The following is a 17,411-nucleotide window of genomic DNA, read 5'->3' as shown; positions in this document are numbered from 1 at the left end:
TTCTTCTGGAAAAATACCCAGAAGTGGAATATCTGGGTTGAACGGGACCTCTAATCCTAGCTTTCTGAGGCATCTCCACACTGATTTCCACAGCGGTTGCACCAGTATACACTCCCACCAAAAGTGGAATGGGTTTCCTTTGTCCCCACGTCCACTCCAGTTTTGTTATTGATTGATTTCTTGATGATAGCCGTTCTTTCTGGGGTGAGATTGAATCTCAGTGTTGTTTTGATTTGCATTTCTTAAATGACCAATGATATTGAACATTTTTTCATATATGTATTTACCATTTGTATTTCTTCATCTGAGAAGTGTATGTTCATCTCAGATGTCCATTTTTGGATTGGGTCTTTGCATTTTGGGGCCTGATTTTTTTAATTCTTTTAGTCTAGATAGATGTCCTTTGTTTTTTTTTTTCCCAATTTATGGGTTTTTCTTTTTACTCTGTTGGTGATTTCTTTTGATGTGCAAAACCTTTTCAATAAGATGAGATCTCAGTTGTTGATTCTTTGAAATATTTCATGGGCAGTTTGGTTTTTGTTCATGAACTCTCTGCCTACCCCCACATTTTCAAGATTTTTACCTATTTTCTTTTCCAGTAGATTTAGTGTTTCTGTTTTAATATTTAGATCTTTGATTCATTTTGACTTTCGTTTAGTGTGTAGTGGTTGATATGGGTCTAGTTTTAGTCTTCAGCATGTGGAAAGTCAGTTTTTCCAGCACCATTTATTAAAGAGACTATCTTTCTTTCAGTGAACATATTTGGTCCCTTTGTCAAAGATAAGATTGCTGAGTATGTTTGTAGTTGTGTCTACATCTTCTAATCTGTTCCATTGATCCTCAGGTCTGTTTGTTCGTTTTTTGTTTTTGTTTTTGTTTTGCCAGTACCACGCTGATTTTATCACAGTAGCTTTGTAGTATAATTTCAAGTCAAGCATTGTGACTTCCTGCCTTGCCTTTGTTGGCCAGGATTGTTTTTTGCTATTCTGGGTCTCTTCTGGTTGCAGATGAATTTTAGGAATGTTTTCTCTAGATCTGTGAGGTATACTAATGGCATTTTGATCAGGATTGCATTCAATCTGTATAACAGTTTTGGCAATATGGCCATTTTCATAATGTTGGTTCTTCCTGTCCAGGAGCAAGGAATATCTTTCCATTTTCTGAAATCCTCTTCAATCTCTTTTTTTCAGAGTACTGTAATTTTCACTGTATAGATCTTTTACTTTCTTTGTTAGACTGTTTCCTAAGTATTTCATTTTTCAGGATGCTATTGTGAAGGACATGGTTTCCTTAATTTTTTTCTCAGTGAGTTTGTTGTTTGTGTACAGGGATGCTATTGATTTTTGAGTGTTGACTTTGTATCCAGCTACACTACTGAATTTGGTTTTTAAATCTAGAAGTCTTTCGGTGGAGTTTTTGGGTTATTCTATGTAGAGTATCATGTCATCTGAGAATAATGATAATTTTACTTCTTTCTCTCCTGTCCCAATTCCTTTTATTTCTCTCTTTTGTCTAATTGCAAAAATTTTTATAAAACATACATAACAAAATTTACCACCTTACCTACTTTAAATTTGGGGACAGGAAGTGCATTTACAGTGTTGTAGAATCATCACCACTATCTACCTCCTGCACTTTTCCACCTTCTGAAACAGATTAAACCTGTTAAACAACAGCTTCCCATGCCCTGCTCCCTGAAAACTTTTATTCTCCTTTCTGTTTCCTTAGTACCTTATATAAGTGAAACCATGCAATTATTCACTTATGTTTGGCTTATTTTACAATGCATGTTTTCTCAAGATTCATGCATATTGTGACATATATCAGGACCTCATCTACTCCTCAAGCTGAATAATATTCACTGTTCATGTGTACTACAGATTTTTTACCCATTCATCTGTTGATGGACACGAGTTATTTCCACTTTTTGACCATCATGAACATATTGCTGCAGACATGGGTGTACAAACTAATTTACCTTTTTATTTAATAGTTTAAAATTGGGGGCTGGGGATTTAGCTCAGTGCCACAGTGCCTGCCTGGCAAGTGCAAGGTCGTGAGTTCGATTCCTGGTACCGGAGGAAAAAAAAAAAAAAAAAAATCAAAGCCAAAAATAGTTTAAAATTAATCTTTAAGAAAGAAAATCTCTTAATATTGCTTCATGGTAAGGAGGAAAAAAAAGCAGTTAAGCATATTTCTCTCACATATACAGTGAACATATGCTGAAACTGATTTATTCATAGTTCTGTTCAACTATAAAGTAAAATCTCTTTGTTCATGGTACTTAACAGTCATTGATTTTAAATGCCAAGAACATTATAAGGAATACAAAATGTATTTAGCCTGATAAAGAAATTCTACCAATTGTTTTTCTTACTTCTTTTCCAAAAACAATATTTGTAATTAATTTTGAAGCTGAATTCATATCTTAGCAAGAGTACAGTTGTGCTTATTTTGCTATGAGGATGGAATGATGACTTTTCTAGTTTTGGTGTCTTCTCAAACTTTAACATCAAATTTCACAATTTTTCATGGCAGAGCTTTATTTTGTGCTTATGCTAGAGATGGTCTGGTTTAAAAGTTAGGTTGGTAGGCTTTATTGGAAAATAATATGGAAGTTTTGGTAGCTTTATATAATTATTTGACAAAAATGCTAAGGTCTGATGAAATTCAATGATCATTATTCATTGCCACGAGTTCCATTTTCTTATATATTTAAAATCTGCCTTTACAAGATTATCTACATTCATTCTGCATTTGTCTTACTATAGATGGGATGCATGCTTTATATTTACAATGGAGCCCATTTATTACTTATATGGTGACCTTATTTCATATTGTAGGATTTACATTTCTATTTTTGTCATTATTGTTGCACTTCAGCATTCTACTTTTGAAATGGTGATTCATTTTTGTGAATTATGGTGTTATGCAAATCAACAGTAACAATGGTAAATACAAATTAAACAAATGTAAAAAAATAGTCTGATGACGATAAATACAAGTCAAGATGAGTTGTTTATCATTAACTCTGTGTTAACCAGTATGAACTGAATCAGTTCTTGAAGCACATACTCTGCTTTTAAGAGCATAAAAAGTAAAAAAATCATATGAAAAGTATGATTAATCTGTTTCAGGTTTAACATTATTGTATTTTTAAAAATCTGTTATAATGGATAGTGAGAGAGTTCCAGTGCCCGATAGAGGTCTTAGATCATTTGTTGAGAAACATCATAGGAGGCGAAGAAGTTGACTTGTTCTGCAAGAATAAGTGAGAGTTTATACAAAACAAACAATGCAGTGAGGAAGAGAGCTGGAGTGACCCAGAGGGACAGGATATGGATGACTAACAGCACCATTTACCAAAATAGGTCAAATGACACACAAGAGGGATCAGCTGGAACCATGAAAAATAGAGCAGCAAACCCACCCTATGCAAGCTACTCTATTAACAGGAGAAAGACTATGTGATCATCTTAACCAATATAGATATAGTGATAAAAAATTGATAGAAAGCTCACGGGTAATGGAAATCTTAGTAAACCAGAAATGTGAAGAAATGACAGGAGAATCTTGTGGACCATAACAATGGTGAGAAACTAGAACCACACCCTTTTAAATCAGGCAGAAAAGAAACAGGCTTACTATTACAACTCTGATTTAGCATTGTGCTGAAGGTCTTGGCCAATTCAGCAAGATAGGAAAAATAAACAAGTGACATAAGAATCATAAAGGGAGTCACAAATTCATCACTACTTGCAGATGACATAATGGTCAAATGGAAAAACCAAGAAAATCTACAGAGAAATGCAACCTGTTGTCTTAGCTACTTTTCTCATCGCTGGGACAAACTACCCAACATCCAAAGTTAAAGGAGGAAAGGTTTAGTTAGCTCACAGTTTGTAGAGGTTTCAGTCCATAATCAGCTGACTCAGAAAGAAAATCAGTTGACTCCAAGGCAGGGTGGATGGCAGATAGGCATTGTAGAGGAGAAACTGTTCATGGTGGGCAGAAGGTAGTAAAGCAAGCAAGATCAGCCACAGTTTCTTCTATCCCTTATATCTTTTCCAAGCTACTTAGGGTGGGTAACGCACATCCTTAATCCTGGTCCCCATTACTCTACATTGCACCGTGAATCAATCCCAGCATCACACACTCTAAATCCAGCCACCTCTGGGAAAGCCCCATGCCTGACCACATGTGGCTTTGGGGGGACATCCAGACACAAGCCATCACACCTGTTAAGGAGTTTAGCAAGATTTCTGAGTGCAAAATAAATATGTAAATATTAATATAGAGAAATTAATAACATTACCAAAGTTTAGAAATAAAAATAAATACTCAAAGGAGCAACAAAATCATAATGGACCTAGGGACAAGATAATATAAATCAAGGGGCTGAGGGTTTAGCTCAGCGGCACAGCACCTGCCTGGCAAGCACAAGGTTGTGAGTTCAATTCCTGGTACTGGAAATCCCCCCACAAAAAAAGATAATATAAATCATTACAGAGGAATATAATGTAAGTCTTTTGTAGATTAAGAGATATCGCTAGGCTGTTGTGTGTGCAGCTTCCATCATAAAAGGAGTGATTCTTCCTACAGTAATAGATAAACTCAGTGCATTTCCAATCAAACTCTCAATGGAATTGTAAGAAAAGAGCTTGAAAATATGGCCCTTAAATTGATATGGAAAGGTAAAGAAACAAGATGACTTTCAAGAATACAAATAATCAAGGAGAGAAGAATTAAACAGTCAGGTCTTATTCTAAAGCATTTAAATCAGTGTGGGAGAGAGTGACCAATTACTGAGGGAAACAGATTTGAGTACAGGTAGGAATCTGTTTTTTTACTGCTTCTGTCACAGAAGTAGCTGTAGGAATCACTTGGGAAAGGACAATCTATTTAAAATGAATTTGGGATAATCCACATGGAGAAACTTTGGAGGCCTGTCTCATATACACAAAAAGTGAATTCTAGAAGGATGAAATACTAAATGTAGAAAGAAAAGTTATGACTTTTAGAAGAAAATACAGACTGTGAATGGCTTTATGAAATATTATATAGCAGTGAAAACAAATTAGATCTATAATTGTACATTTAGACATATATCCAAAAGGCAATATTGATTTTTAAAAACAATCAGATAATTCATGTCTATTATATCATAGCCATCCTATGTATTTTAAAAGGCCCAAGACAATACTTTGTGTATGCAGGGATAGGCATTATTCCCCCTGTTTGATGTAGGTTCAACTCCATTTCACAAGCTCTTCTCCAGGTGAGAAAATATTTCTCTTTTCATTGTGGTTTTTCCTGCAACAAAACTGCTGTAATTTGTCAAAAAAATTTTCTGAATCTTGATGTGGTCAGTGATGGGTGTCCCAGGGTCATCAAAGTGCACATCCCATGATTTTCTGTGGGCCCAGGCATGTGGATCGTCATTGCTAACACTTTTTGCTCCCCACCCCGCTGCCCCCGCTGGTCTCTTTCATCTCCCGCAGGTCCCTAATCTGGTTTATTTTTCTCCAGTTCGGGCCCTGTGGATCTGTGATTTCTTTGTGAACTGGAGGAGGGATTATGACATGGAATAGTGTCTGTATTGTCCCACAAGGAGGCAAATAAGCAGGCAGGGAGCTACAGTTATCAGTGTTTCAGGGAGGGTAATGGAAGAGAGGAAAGAGATAAAGGATAGGAACCACCTCTGTGCCCAAAAGATTATATCAAAAAGGTGGCAATAAGATTAGCCTCTGATTGCTCACTGGCTACAACTTAATTTTTCCTGAAATATACACAGCATGATCTTTTGAGCCCCAATTCATCCCAAGGATATTTATTTTCTTCTTTTGGCTCCCAGCAATACAGCAAACAACTAATGGTTGTTACTGTTTGCATTTCAGGAATAAAATCTAGTCTAATAATTTCCACAAGATCAAAAATGCTGGGGCTGGGGATTTAGCTCAGCGGCAAAAAGCGCCTGCCTGGCAAGGGCAAGGTCGTGAGTTCGGTTCCTGTACCGGAGAAAAACCAAAAAAAAAAAAAAAAAGATCAAAAATGCTCAGCACCATCAGATTTTGGCCTCTGCATTTCCAGGACTGGAACCAGACAAGAAGATATTCATGGTTTATATTTTTTCAAATTGTGTTTACAAATGAAATTATATCTACAATTCAATTAATACAAAATTTGATAATGGATTCTGTAAATATTGGGAATAGAAATTGATACAACTATGTCAAAAATTAAAATTGCATATCCCTTATTGTAGGCAGTTCCACTCTGAGAATTTTTCTCTCACATTTACCTGTGTCATGAGCATAAAAATACACACTTAGGGTTATTGGCGAAGAATTCATGTTGATGGCAAAATAGAAAGATGATGTTGACTAAGATTAATGTGAATTTCTAACAATCAGATAATAGTTAAGTAAATTTTGCTTCAAATGCAGAAAAATCTATTCATCCAATATCTACACAACAACTACTGCTGGATAGCAAGATTTCACTGAGTCTATAATTTGAGCAGTACTAGCATTTTAACAATAGTAAGACTTCTAATCCATTAACATGAGCTACTCTTAACTTTATTTAACGTTATTTTTATGGTTTGTGTCTGAATGTCCCCCCAAAGCCTCATGAGGTCATGGCACAGGTTTCTAGAGTTTATGATTGATCCATGGTCCAATACTGGAATTTTGGATGTGAGTGTTACCCCTTTCTTGGGGCAGGTAGTTTGCATATAATGTAAGGGAGGGAAAGAGGCTGCTTGCACTGCTCCTCCCTTTTGCCGTTGCTTTTGCTGTTGCTTTTGCCGTTGCTTTTGCCGTCTTCCGCCACCGTGAACTGTTGCCCTCTGCCATGTGCCACTCTGCCTTGGAGCCAGCCAAGTATGGACTGAAACCTCCACAAACTGTAAGCTAAATAAACCCTTTCTTCCCTAATTTTGGGCATCAGATATTTTGTCCCAGCAATGAGAGAAAAGTAATCCAGAAAGTTACATTACTTTAACGTTTCTCTCAATAATGTCATTTTTCAGTATAAAGGTCTTGGAGATTTTTTTTTACAACAGCTTTTAGATTCATTATTTCAAGTATTTTGCTATCTAATTTCTTCTTCCTGTTTTTCTTTCATTTATTCTATTATTTTCTAGTTTTATGTTAGGTACTTGAATCACTTTTTATTTTTTACTGGTATAAATATTCTTTATCTTAATGCCATAAATTATCCCTTTAGCCTGTTTTTTATACCTTCTGGGTTCTGATTAAATGGTTGTTTTGTTGTCTATCTTTCCTTCCCTAGAAATTCTATAATTTTGATTTGTAGTTGTCTTACATAAACATTCTTTAAGAGAGATTTTTAAATTTAAAAATGGAAAGATTGCTCATATTATTTTTTTCTGATTGTACTATTATTTTCTAATTTTACTGAAGTGTGATCAGAGGATATTTTATTTATTTTTGCTATTTTTGGAACTTTTTGAGACTCCTATGTGACTTAATATTTGGTCAATTTATATGGCCTTTTTTTTTTGAGATAGGGTCTCACTAGGTAGTTCAGGCTGGGCTTGATCTCACTATGTAGCCCAGGGTGTCTTCCAACTCATGGTGATCCTCCTGCCTGTCTCCCAAGGGCTGCAATTATAGGTGTTCCTCACCATGCTCAGTTTGTATGGTCTTTTGAAAAGGAGATGTATTCTCTATTGCTGGGAAATATAGTTTGCAATATATTAATCAGTATATCATATTACCAAATAAGTCAGATCTTTACATATATTACATGTTTATACTTAATCTTTTATAGACCAAAAGAAATTAATGAAACATTCCTGTTCCTACAATGCTTTTGTCTATTTGTCCTTAGATTCTTATAATTTTTGCTTTATAAATATTGTTGACACATTATTTGTTGCAAAGACATGAATTACTGTTATAGATTATATGGCTTTTACAAAGTGTCCTGTTTAATGACATTTGACCTAAATTCCACTTTCTCTGATACTAAGACCACGACCCTTGCTTTTTTCCTGTTTGCTTTTGCTTGTATTAAGATATGTAACATGCATGATAAGAAAACACAGGAAACATAATTCAGTTGTTTTAAAATGAGTGCTTTTCTATCAGTTATCTCTGGCTACTGTAACAAAATAATATAGACTGGGTGGCTTGAACAACAGAAAATTATTTTCTCACAATTCCAGAGGCTGAAGTCTGAGGTCAGAATGTCAGCATGGATGGAGGGGCAGGCAGAGTTCCCCTTCCTGGCTCATACCTGGCCATCTTCTCCTGTGTCCTCGCATGCAGGGAGAGAACCCTGATTTTCCTCTTCTTAGGAGCACCAGTTCTAGGATGATGGTCCCACTTTGGTTACCTCATTGGGGCTCCCTCCATCACTTGCTGACTACAGTGTTTCATCTCAGTCACGTTGGGGGTTAGAGTTTCAAAATATGAATTTGCAGGACAGGGGGCACAGTTCAGTTTTTAGCAGCATGTGTGGCAACTACCAAGTCACAAAATGGGCATTGCAAGCCCTTTGCAGCCCCTTCCTAGTTACAGTCTTTGCCCTCTGTCCTATGTGTTCTTCTCTTCCTGATATTTGGTGCTTTTATAATTTCATTTTATTGACATTTTTACCTCCTAAGTGTGATCTGGTTAAACGTGTTCCCAAAAGTCCATGTTTTGGAGATTTACCCTCCAAATTAATATGTTAATGCTATTTAGAGATGGACACTTTGGAAGTGATTAGGATTATATGAGGTCATAGGGTGGAGCCCATGATGGCCTTAATTGCTTTATAAGAAAAAGAAGCGATGCCTGAACTAGGATACTCCCCTCTCACCATCTGCACCTTCTGCCATCAGATGATGTAGCAAGAGAACCCTCACCAGATGCTAAGCAGATGCCAGTTCCATGCTTAGACTTCCCAGCCTCCAGAACCAAAGAAAAATCTATTGTACATAAATGTTGCATCTCAGGTATTTTGTTATAACCACAGAAAACAGACTGTGACAATGCCTACATGAAATAATGTTGCTTACTTTTGAATTTATGTAAGTGGCATCATGCTTATATAATCCTTTGTGTCTGGCTTTTTTGTTCTGTTCTGTTTTGGTTTGGTTCAATTTTGTTCTACAGACTCACTCTTGTTCCTTAACGAACCTATAGTTTATTCATTTTCATTGCTGTACTTTATCTCACTACTAGGATATAGCAGCTATTTAATATATTTGAAGATTTATGAATATCTGGGTTGTTTCCAATTGTTAGTTTTGATGGGAAATACTCATAAGCTTTTTTTGTAGCTGTATTTTGGGGCACACCAATACATATAAAGTATGATCTAAAAGTATGGTGAATATTTAAACTTTAAAAATTAGTGTTACAGTAAAAGACACATTACCATTATCTTCCCTGCCCCCTCAGAATACTCCCTCCAGCTTCCAACACACTTATTCCAGCATTCTTTCTAAAGCAGTTCTGGAAGCCCTCTTTCATGAGTGTCTTTAGTTGTGTTGTCATGCCTGCCTCACTGTCCTGAATTGACTCAAAACATTTACCTTTCATGATCATTTTGACTTTAAGGAAGAGCCAGAAATTGCAAGATGCTCTACCCAGTTAATAAGGTGAACAAGAACACACTGTATTTTACAAGCCTGCCTTTCCATTGTATGACACTCAACAGCAGTATTCACTGTACTTTTGAGCATACTTTGTAAAGGTTCTTATGAAAGAGAACTTCTAGAACTGTTTCAAAAAGTGATCAGAATGATGGGATAAGTATGTTTGAAATGAGGAAGAGGATTTTGAGGGGAATTAATGGCAATGTGTCTTTTACTGTAATAAATTTTGTATATTTCAAAATTCACTATGTATTTTGGTCACACCTCATGCTTTGGTTGAGTATAGGTACCTAAGAGTACAATTAGAGGAACACAGTGTATGCATAACTTTAGACTGATTAGGTAGTGTCCACTGCTGCACGAGAGATTGTTCATACCCGTGTACACCCATGAGCAGTGTACGAGTTCCTGGTGCTCCATAGCCTTCCCCATGCTTAGTATTGCTATACTTTACGAGTCTCCTTATACAAAGAGTATTTACTAACTCCTCGGTATGTTCAAATCTGCACTTCCTTGATAAAAAATAGTAGGAACACTTGAGTGTATTGATTGGCCACGTAGTTTTCTACTTTTGTACAGCACTTGTTAAGTGTTTTGCTCTCTTTACTGTTGGTTGTGCTGATATTTTCCTAATTGATTTGTAGAGGTTCAGCACTCTAGATACAAGCATGTTTTACACATGTAGTGTTGCAGGTACTTTGTACTCTGCAGGCTTTCTTTTTCATGCTCTTCAAGTTGTCCTCTGATGTACAGAAATCCATAATTTTAGGATACTGAAATCATATTTATGACAAGTGTAATGAAACTTTTCTAGCCTGAGGTCATAAAGATACTTTCCTTTGTTTTTTTTTTTCTTGCTATAAACACCAGATTTTTGTATTTCACAAATAAATTCAGGTGCAGTCTACCTAGAATCAACTCGTGTGTGATATAATTATGTTTGTTCAACATAATTATTGCACTGGGGTTTGTAGTTCTTTAGCAACACTGACTGAAGTCTGTCTTTTCCCTGTCATTTTGCGGGGCCACCTGTACCACCAATTAAATGCCTGCATATGCATTGGTCTGTTTCTAGTTTGACTAATCTTCCACCTCAACATGTACTGTTTTAATTATTACAGCTCTGTAGTAAATCTTGACATCCAGTAGAGTGAATTTTATCATGTTTTTCTTCCTCAAAAGTGTCTTGGCTAAAATTTACTCTTTGCATTTTCACATACTTTAGAGTCACTTTGTCAAGTAATGCAATAAAATCCTGTCTGGATTTTGATTGAGATCATATTAAGTTAGTCATTCAAGGGAGTTTTTGTAATATTGAGATTCTGAGTTCAAGAACAGAACATTATCTTCCCATTTGTTAGATTTTTCTCTGGCTTTACTTAATATTTTTCATGATTTTGCTTGGAAAAATCTTATTTATGCTTTGATGATCTTCTTCCTAGATACTTGCCATTTTTAAATGCTGTTATACATGATAGTTTAATAATTATTTTGAGTTTATTGTTAGCACATAGACCTATAATTGATTTGTACATATTAATGCATACCCAGTGACATTACATACTATCTTATTAATTCTAGTAGTTTTTCTCTAGATTATGTTAGATATTTTATGTATATATTATTACCTGTAATACTATTTTCTTTCTCTTGCACGTTTTGTTTCTTTTCTTTGCCTTCCTACACCAGCTAAGACCACTTTGCAAAGTTCAACTGATGAAAACAACATCTCTGCTTTTTTTTCCCCCTTTTAATCTCAGCAGGAAAGATTTCCATGCTCACAATAAAGTATGATGGTTGCTATCTTTTGAAGAATGAATGCCCTTTGTCAGAGTGAGGTGAGCAAGGCAATTCCACTTATTCCAACTTTTCTGTGAGTTTCAAAATCATAAATGGAAATTGAAGATTATCAAGTAATTTTTCAGCATCTATTAAGATATCTATATGATTTTTCTCCTTTAATCTATTAATAGAAATGGAACATTTTTCTGTTGTGGCATTTATTACTATAATAGCAGGAAAAGGTAGAAAAGGAAAAAGCTTTGTAGAGTTCCTGTCATTATACCTGAAGGAAATGTCAGGCTCCAGCTGGGGTGGGGATCTGTTCCAAGTGTGATGGTACAGGTTTTTGGGAAGCCCCTCCCTCCCATTCTAAAACCACAGAATTTTCATCTGCCAGTTCCAAGAGATTCAATAACCTTAGGAATATCAAGGTTTCTTTGAAGCATCTGAGCCAGGACAATTTAAACAGATTTGTTTATTGCTTATTTTATGACTATTTTCGAGAACCATTTGTTCTTAGCTGTGTTTCAACTTTGCTCCTGCACCACTTTCAGAGAAAGCCTTCCCTAAACTTCATGTACTTATACATCTAGCAAGTGAGTGAGTCAGTGTCTGTGTGTTGGGAGTAGGGGGTGGAGAGGACTCATCCGCCCAGGCTACCCTTGTCCAATGAAGTCAGGCCCTCTGGGCATCAGTACTTTGAAAAATCTCCTCAGTGGATTCCAATGTGCAGGCAAGGTTGAAAGCCACTGATCTCTACCTTCTTGGAGTTGAAAATCATATGTGTGTTTATGAAACAAAATTCACAGTAGAAGAAACCTAATTATTACAAAGTCAAATAGGCAAAACAATTCAGTATTATTCAAATGAGACTTGGCAAGACAAAGAAAAGAAAAAGACCACCAAAGGAAGAAAGAAGAACAAAGAGAGAAGACACTATTGATAGCAAATCTACTCACTCAATTTTCTCTGGAAGGTCACTTTGAGTCATGCACACACAATTGGCCACAATAGTGAAGGTGATAAATAAAGTGAACCACCTAAAAACCACATGTTAAGGAAAAGCTGAGAGTTCACCGTGTCCCACCGATGTCATCTAGGATCACCCTGGCGCTGAGTGATGAAGTTCATGCCTCTTAGTTGGTATCAGCTTTCTGGTCCTGTCATATAATATCTACTCCCATTTACTGAGTATCATTTACTGTGGGCAGTACTCTGCCCACATTATTTCAAATACCACGAACCTACAGATGCATATTATTGTCTACATTTTGGATCTGAGAAGATAGGCTGACAGAGGTTAAATATGTTTTCTGAGATCATGCAGCCAGTTAACCATGGTGTTAGGAAATGAACTCAGACCTGTCTAACAGACCCCTGCTCAAGAGGGATGGGATTAGTGTCACTGTTCCAAAAAAGTCCTTCTGCCCCAGGCTTTCATTTCACTATACAAAGTGGCCTGAAATTCCATCCAGCAAAATCCCTTTTTATTCTCAAAGACAAGGAGAAGGTAGGAAGTTAGAGGTAAGTGGAAGGGTACAAGCTTTCATGGGAATTAGCTAAACCATTTTTCTAATTCAGCTGAGCCAGCCCCTCAAGGACACGGACATGAAATACTGTCTGGGGAAGAAATTCTTAGCAGGTTAGGATGCAAAATAGCTGCTGAGGAGATTCTAAGGAGCAGAACAGGCAAAGGGATTTCAAGAAGGAAGAGACTCCAAAAGGCAGACAAGTGGAAGGCAGCAAATAGGTGGAAAGAAATGGTGGAGGGAGAGTCCACAGACAAATTCCTCCACCCTGGACCTTTCCTTAGGACAAGTTTGGCTCTTAAAAATATATCTTGAGGAAAAACCAAGCTTTTCAAAGAGAAGCTTGACCTCTAGAAAGAGGACACCACTCTTCCTCCATCATTTTCATTTGAACAGAAGTACTGTATTTAAATCCATCTGAGTTTTGCAAATGCCTTTGCCGTGCTTTGTTTTGTGGTTACTGAGGAACACATCTATTTTGAACAGAAAATTCTATTAATTAAACCACAGTTTTTTTTCTGCTGAGTTACAATTAAATTAAGAAATATGTTCATAAAGGGAAAAATGTTAACCCAAGGATTAAATTAAAATCCTATCTCTAATTCTATAAGCCTTTGAAAGTTGTATGATATCTTATGCATATTACTTATGAAAACATTCATATAAAATTTGATTGGAATTATGATTTGGGGTGAAATATTAGTTATAGAACCTGAGGACTCTACACCTTGAAGAATATCTTTGGGGCTGGAGTTACCAAATTGATGTTATTTAAATGTATAACTGCACACTTGTGAGAACGAGACAGCTCAACAGATTTTCCTTCCAGCTGACCCCACCAAACAATTATTTACTCATCAAATCTCCAGATGAATAGACTATTCACTGGTCACTTGGTTCTTTACAAGGATTTTCTTTCTAATTACCTATTTATTACTGATCTGTATGTAATACAACCAGGATCCATGGAGGGGAGTTGGAATATTTGCTATTTTTCTTTTTTTTGTAATTTCTGTGTAATTGTATATATTTTTAAAAAGAAACAACTGCTGAAGTAGAGATAACACAGTGAAAGAATAATTAGCTTAATTCATTTCCATGACAGGTAATGCGTCCTCACTGTAGACATTGCTCAAAGCAGGGTGTAGGCTGTTAACTAACTGCATGACTTTACACAATTTACTAAATGGGTCTGAGTGTCAGTTTCAATATCTGCAAAATGGGGATGCTGGTCTCTCCTTCAAAAGCTTCTGTACCTATGACACTTCAAAAGTATTCAGTAAATAGGAGCTTGCTACCATATTGTTTCCCTTTGAAGAATCTAGAAATCCAAGATTCAACTCAGAAAATATAACTCCCACTGGTTACCCATATGGAAAAGACACAGATAGAGAAAATGGAATGCACCTTCATTGAGCACTGCAGGTTCATCTTGGGTGTGAAGATGGCTGCTCTAGGCTTCTCAGCTCGTGAGAACTGTCCAGCCATCCTGCAAACTATCTTACAGTGACTGAGGGAAGAGTAGCTGAAGGAACACATTTTACTGCAGCCTCCTGAGAAAAAGATGGCTAGCACCTGTCAGGAAACCAGGCAAAGCCATTCCTGCATCATTTGCCAGATGCCAGGGCTAAATTTGTCATTAGGAACTTCCAACTTGGACTGTTACCAGGGAATATCCTTGGAAGCTAAGACAAAATCTCTTTTGTCTACTAGTTTGGCTTGTCGTGAAAACAGAACAAAGTAAAAAGGAAAGGTAGCTTCTGATGCTGCCTAAAGCAACTAACATAATGTAGACAATGTGTCTCTAATCATTACATTCCTCTATGGCAGGAAGCTCAAGACACTGATTTTTTCATCTGCTGGTAGTTTTGGAGTAACTTGTGATTGGTGGTGTCCCATGATCAAGGAGATCCCATAAATCTGGGCTCTACCTGTCATGGTCAGTTCTCTTTGGGCCCCAGAAGGTACAGGTGTGTTGCTCTTTTGACAAGTAAGCAACCAATCCAAAGCACGGCCAGGGACAGTGTGACGACCCATGCCCATCTCCTCTGCCTAGAGAAGCTCTAGGCTCCTCTTACTGGCAGTGATGTCCTGAGGACAGCAGACCACTAGCAACAGTAGGGATGTGCCTGGGGCATCAGCAGATCTCTCTTCATAAAGAGGACATTTTCAGGTTGTATTTCCACAGCTGTGTCCAGGTGAGTTTGGGTGAGAGTGAGGACTGCTGTGTGGTGTTTTGTACATATGAAAGCTATGGACAATTTTTTTCAATGTAAAGACCTCATTGTCTCAGGATTCAACCAGAGGAAACGTCTACTGTTAATTTCTAAAGAAGGAACTGGACACAGTGGGAAGGGCTTGCTTTCTAACAGGTGAAAGAAACAACTGTAAAAAGGATACGAGTGGACAGACACTTTGATGGCCGTTCTTCTGATGAGGTTGAAGGGACTGAATAGCCATAGAGCCCGAGTGGCACTAAACCGAGAAATGGTCCTCCCCTTGTTCAGCACCATAAAGGTCTAAAACAAAACAGAGCAGAAGTGGATCTCCGATGAGGAACAAGAAATCTGATCCCGGTATTATTGAACATGAGTGGCAGTATCTCAGGCTCATGAGCAAGAAGCAGTCTAGGAAACACTCGTCCACTGATAGCCAAATGGAGGTGGAGAGAGTTAGAGGCTTGGAGACTAAGAGCCACACCCTGACCCTCTCAGCAGGAGCCTAGTCTCACTCCCTGTGCATCAGGATAAGGCTGACGAGAGCACTTAATGGACAGGCGGTAAACCCGGGGCGAGTAAGATGCACTGAGCCCCACGGAAGCACAATGGTGAGCTTCTGCTTGCATCTAATTCCACTGCTGACTGGAGAACCATCCTGGGGCTGGTGTGGTCCTCTCCCACTTCCTTCCTGGAAGCGTTTAGAAAGGCACGTTCTCTGGGCAAAGGAGAGGAAGGGGAACAATAGTCCAGTGCTTTTTTATTTTCTCTACAACCATTTCTGAGATGATTGATTCCTGCCCCCTGTAACTCCCAAATACACATTCACCATTTTGCTTCCCTATGTAGAACATTTGAGTTGCAATACAGGACAGGCAAATGAACAGCTCTTGTTTAAACTAGTGGTTCTCAGACTTTTTGATTTAAGAAGTTATTACTCTCCCAAAGAGTTTTTGTTCATGTACCTTAGTCTTTTTTGCTTATATATGTGTGTACATATATATTAGAAATCAATTTCTACATATACACATATATGTATACATACGTATAATGCAAATGCATGTAAACGTATTTGTGAGTACATATATACAATATATATTAAAGATAGAAACTCAGGAATTTTAAAACAACAGAATATAATGGCACACATTCCCACAGCTGTTACAGCGATGATGTCATCCCCATCATAGCCTCTATGCTTACTACTGTGTGTTCACAAGAGAATGTGAATGAAGGAGGTAAATGACATCAAAGTATTATTACAAAGTCATTTCAAACTCCTGAACCTGCTGGAGGAGTTGGGGAAACTCCAGGTTTTCCACAATCATACTTTAAATACCACTGACTTAAATCATCTTCTTTTATGTCCCACTTCCTCTTCCCCAACCTCAGGGTCCCTGCTCTCCACCTGTAAAGAGGCCCACACCTCTGGAATCCCTTGGCCAGAGCTCATTGGGACACAGTAAGTTTTTCCATAAGTTCTGTAGAAGTCTGTTGTTGTTTTTTTACAGACTTGAATCCAATTAGTTTCTATCATAAATTTCATGAAGATTCAAAGAGAGCATCGAATGAGTGAGTTGGATGTATTTCTAATTAGCTGAGTCTTTAGCAGACTGCCGCATCACCCAGGGTTCAGGACCCCCTGGGCTGGCTGGGATAGGTGCTTCCTCTCCAAGAGCTGAGAGCAGACCTTACCAGATGCTCTTACCCGGTGTGTTCTGTAGAAGGGGTCTAGATCCTCCAGGGGCTCCCCGACCAGTTCCGCTGGGAGCTCACCATAGAATTTGGGCAGCTGATTGCAGGCCTTCAAATCCAGCTGGGGCCGAGGTTTCTCTTCTTGGTCCTTCTGCTTCCTGTGTTTATCTCTGACTTTCTTTCCTGCCCGATAGGCAGCAATTTGCTTCTCAATCTCCGCCAGTGACTCTGGAGTGAACCGCCGGAAGTTGGCAGTTTCCAGGGACCCAATAGGGAATTCCATCTTTTCATTCTTTTCCAGTAAGAATTTATACTCTTAGTAGGGTAAATGGAATCACAGAGAGGTGTCAGCTTGCCCACTGGCCCTGTCCCTCCCACCCACCCCACTTTAGTTGCTAGGACAGCTCCCCTACCCCACCTCCAGCCCCGTCCTGTACTCACCCTGGGCTCTCCCAGGATCGCATTCCCCTGCTGTACTCTCAGGGAAGGACATTTATTTTGTCCTATCCAAGTGCCTTGGGTCCTGTCTTTGCTCCTCATGCTTCTTCAACACCCTGTGACCCCTTTCACACCCCC

The 17,411-nt window shown here is 37.8% G+C and overlaps 1 protein-coding gene across 5 annotated transcripts in view; it reads right to left on the bottom strand.

Moving 5' to 3' along the window:
- The window catches only part of Scn10a (sodium channel, voltage gated, type X alpha subunit), an 86,842-nt gene extending 69,724 nt beyond the window's left edge, over window positions 1-17,118 (bottom strand). For all 5 annotated transcript variants that reach the window (XM_013515027.1, XM_005386575.1, XM_005386577.1 and 2 more), the window contains exons 1-3: window positions 16,849-17,118; window positions 15,325-15,443; window positions 12,355-12,435 (exon numbers count right to left, since the gene is read on the bottom strand). In XM_013515027.1, the coding sequence (XP_013370481.1) occupies window positions 12,355-12,435; window positions 15,325-15,443; window positions 16,849-17,118 (470 nt within the window). The remainder of the gene's footprint in view (window positions 1-12,354; window positions 12,436-15,324; window positions 15,444-16,848) is intronic.
- Window positions 17,119-17,411: the final 293 nt, after the last annotated feature.

This window comes from Chinchilla lanigera, unplaced genomic scaffold (genome assembly GCF_000276665.1).
Source record: "Chinchilla lanigera isolate Chin_1 unplaced genomic scaffold, ChiLan1.0 scaffold00026, whole genome shotgun sequence".
Lineage (NCBI taxonomy): Eukaryota > Metazoa > Chordata > Mammalia > Rodentia > Chinchillidae > Chinchilla > Chinchilla lanigera.
The sequence above is the reverse complement of the archived record's forward strand: the minus strand, read 5'-3'. Positions and strand labels throughout refer to the sequence as shown.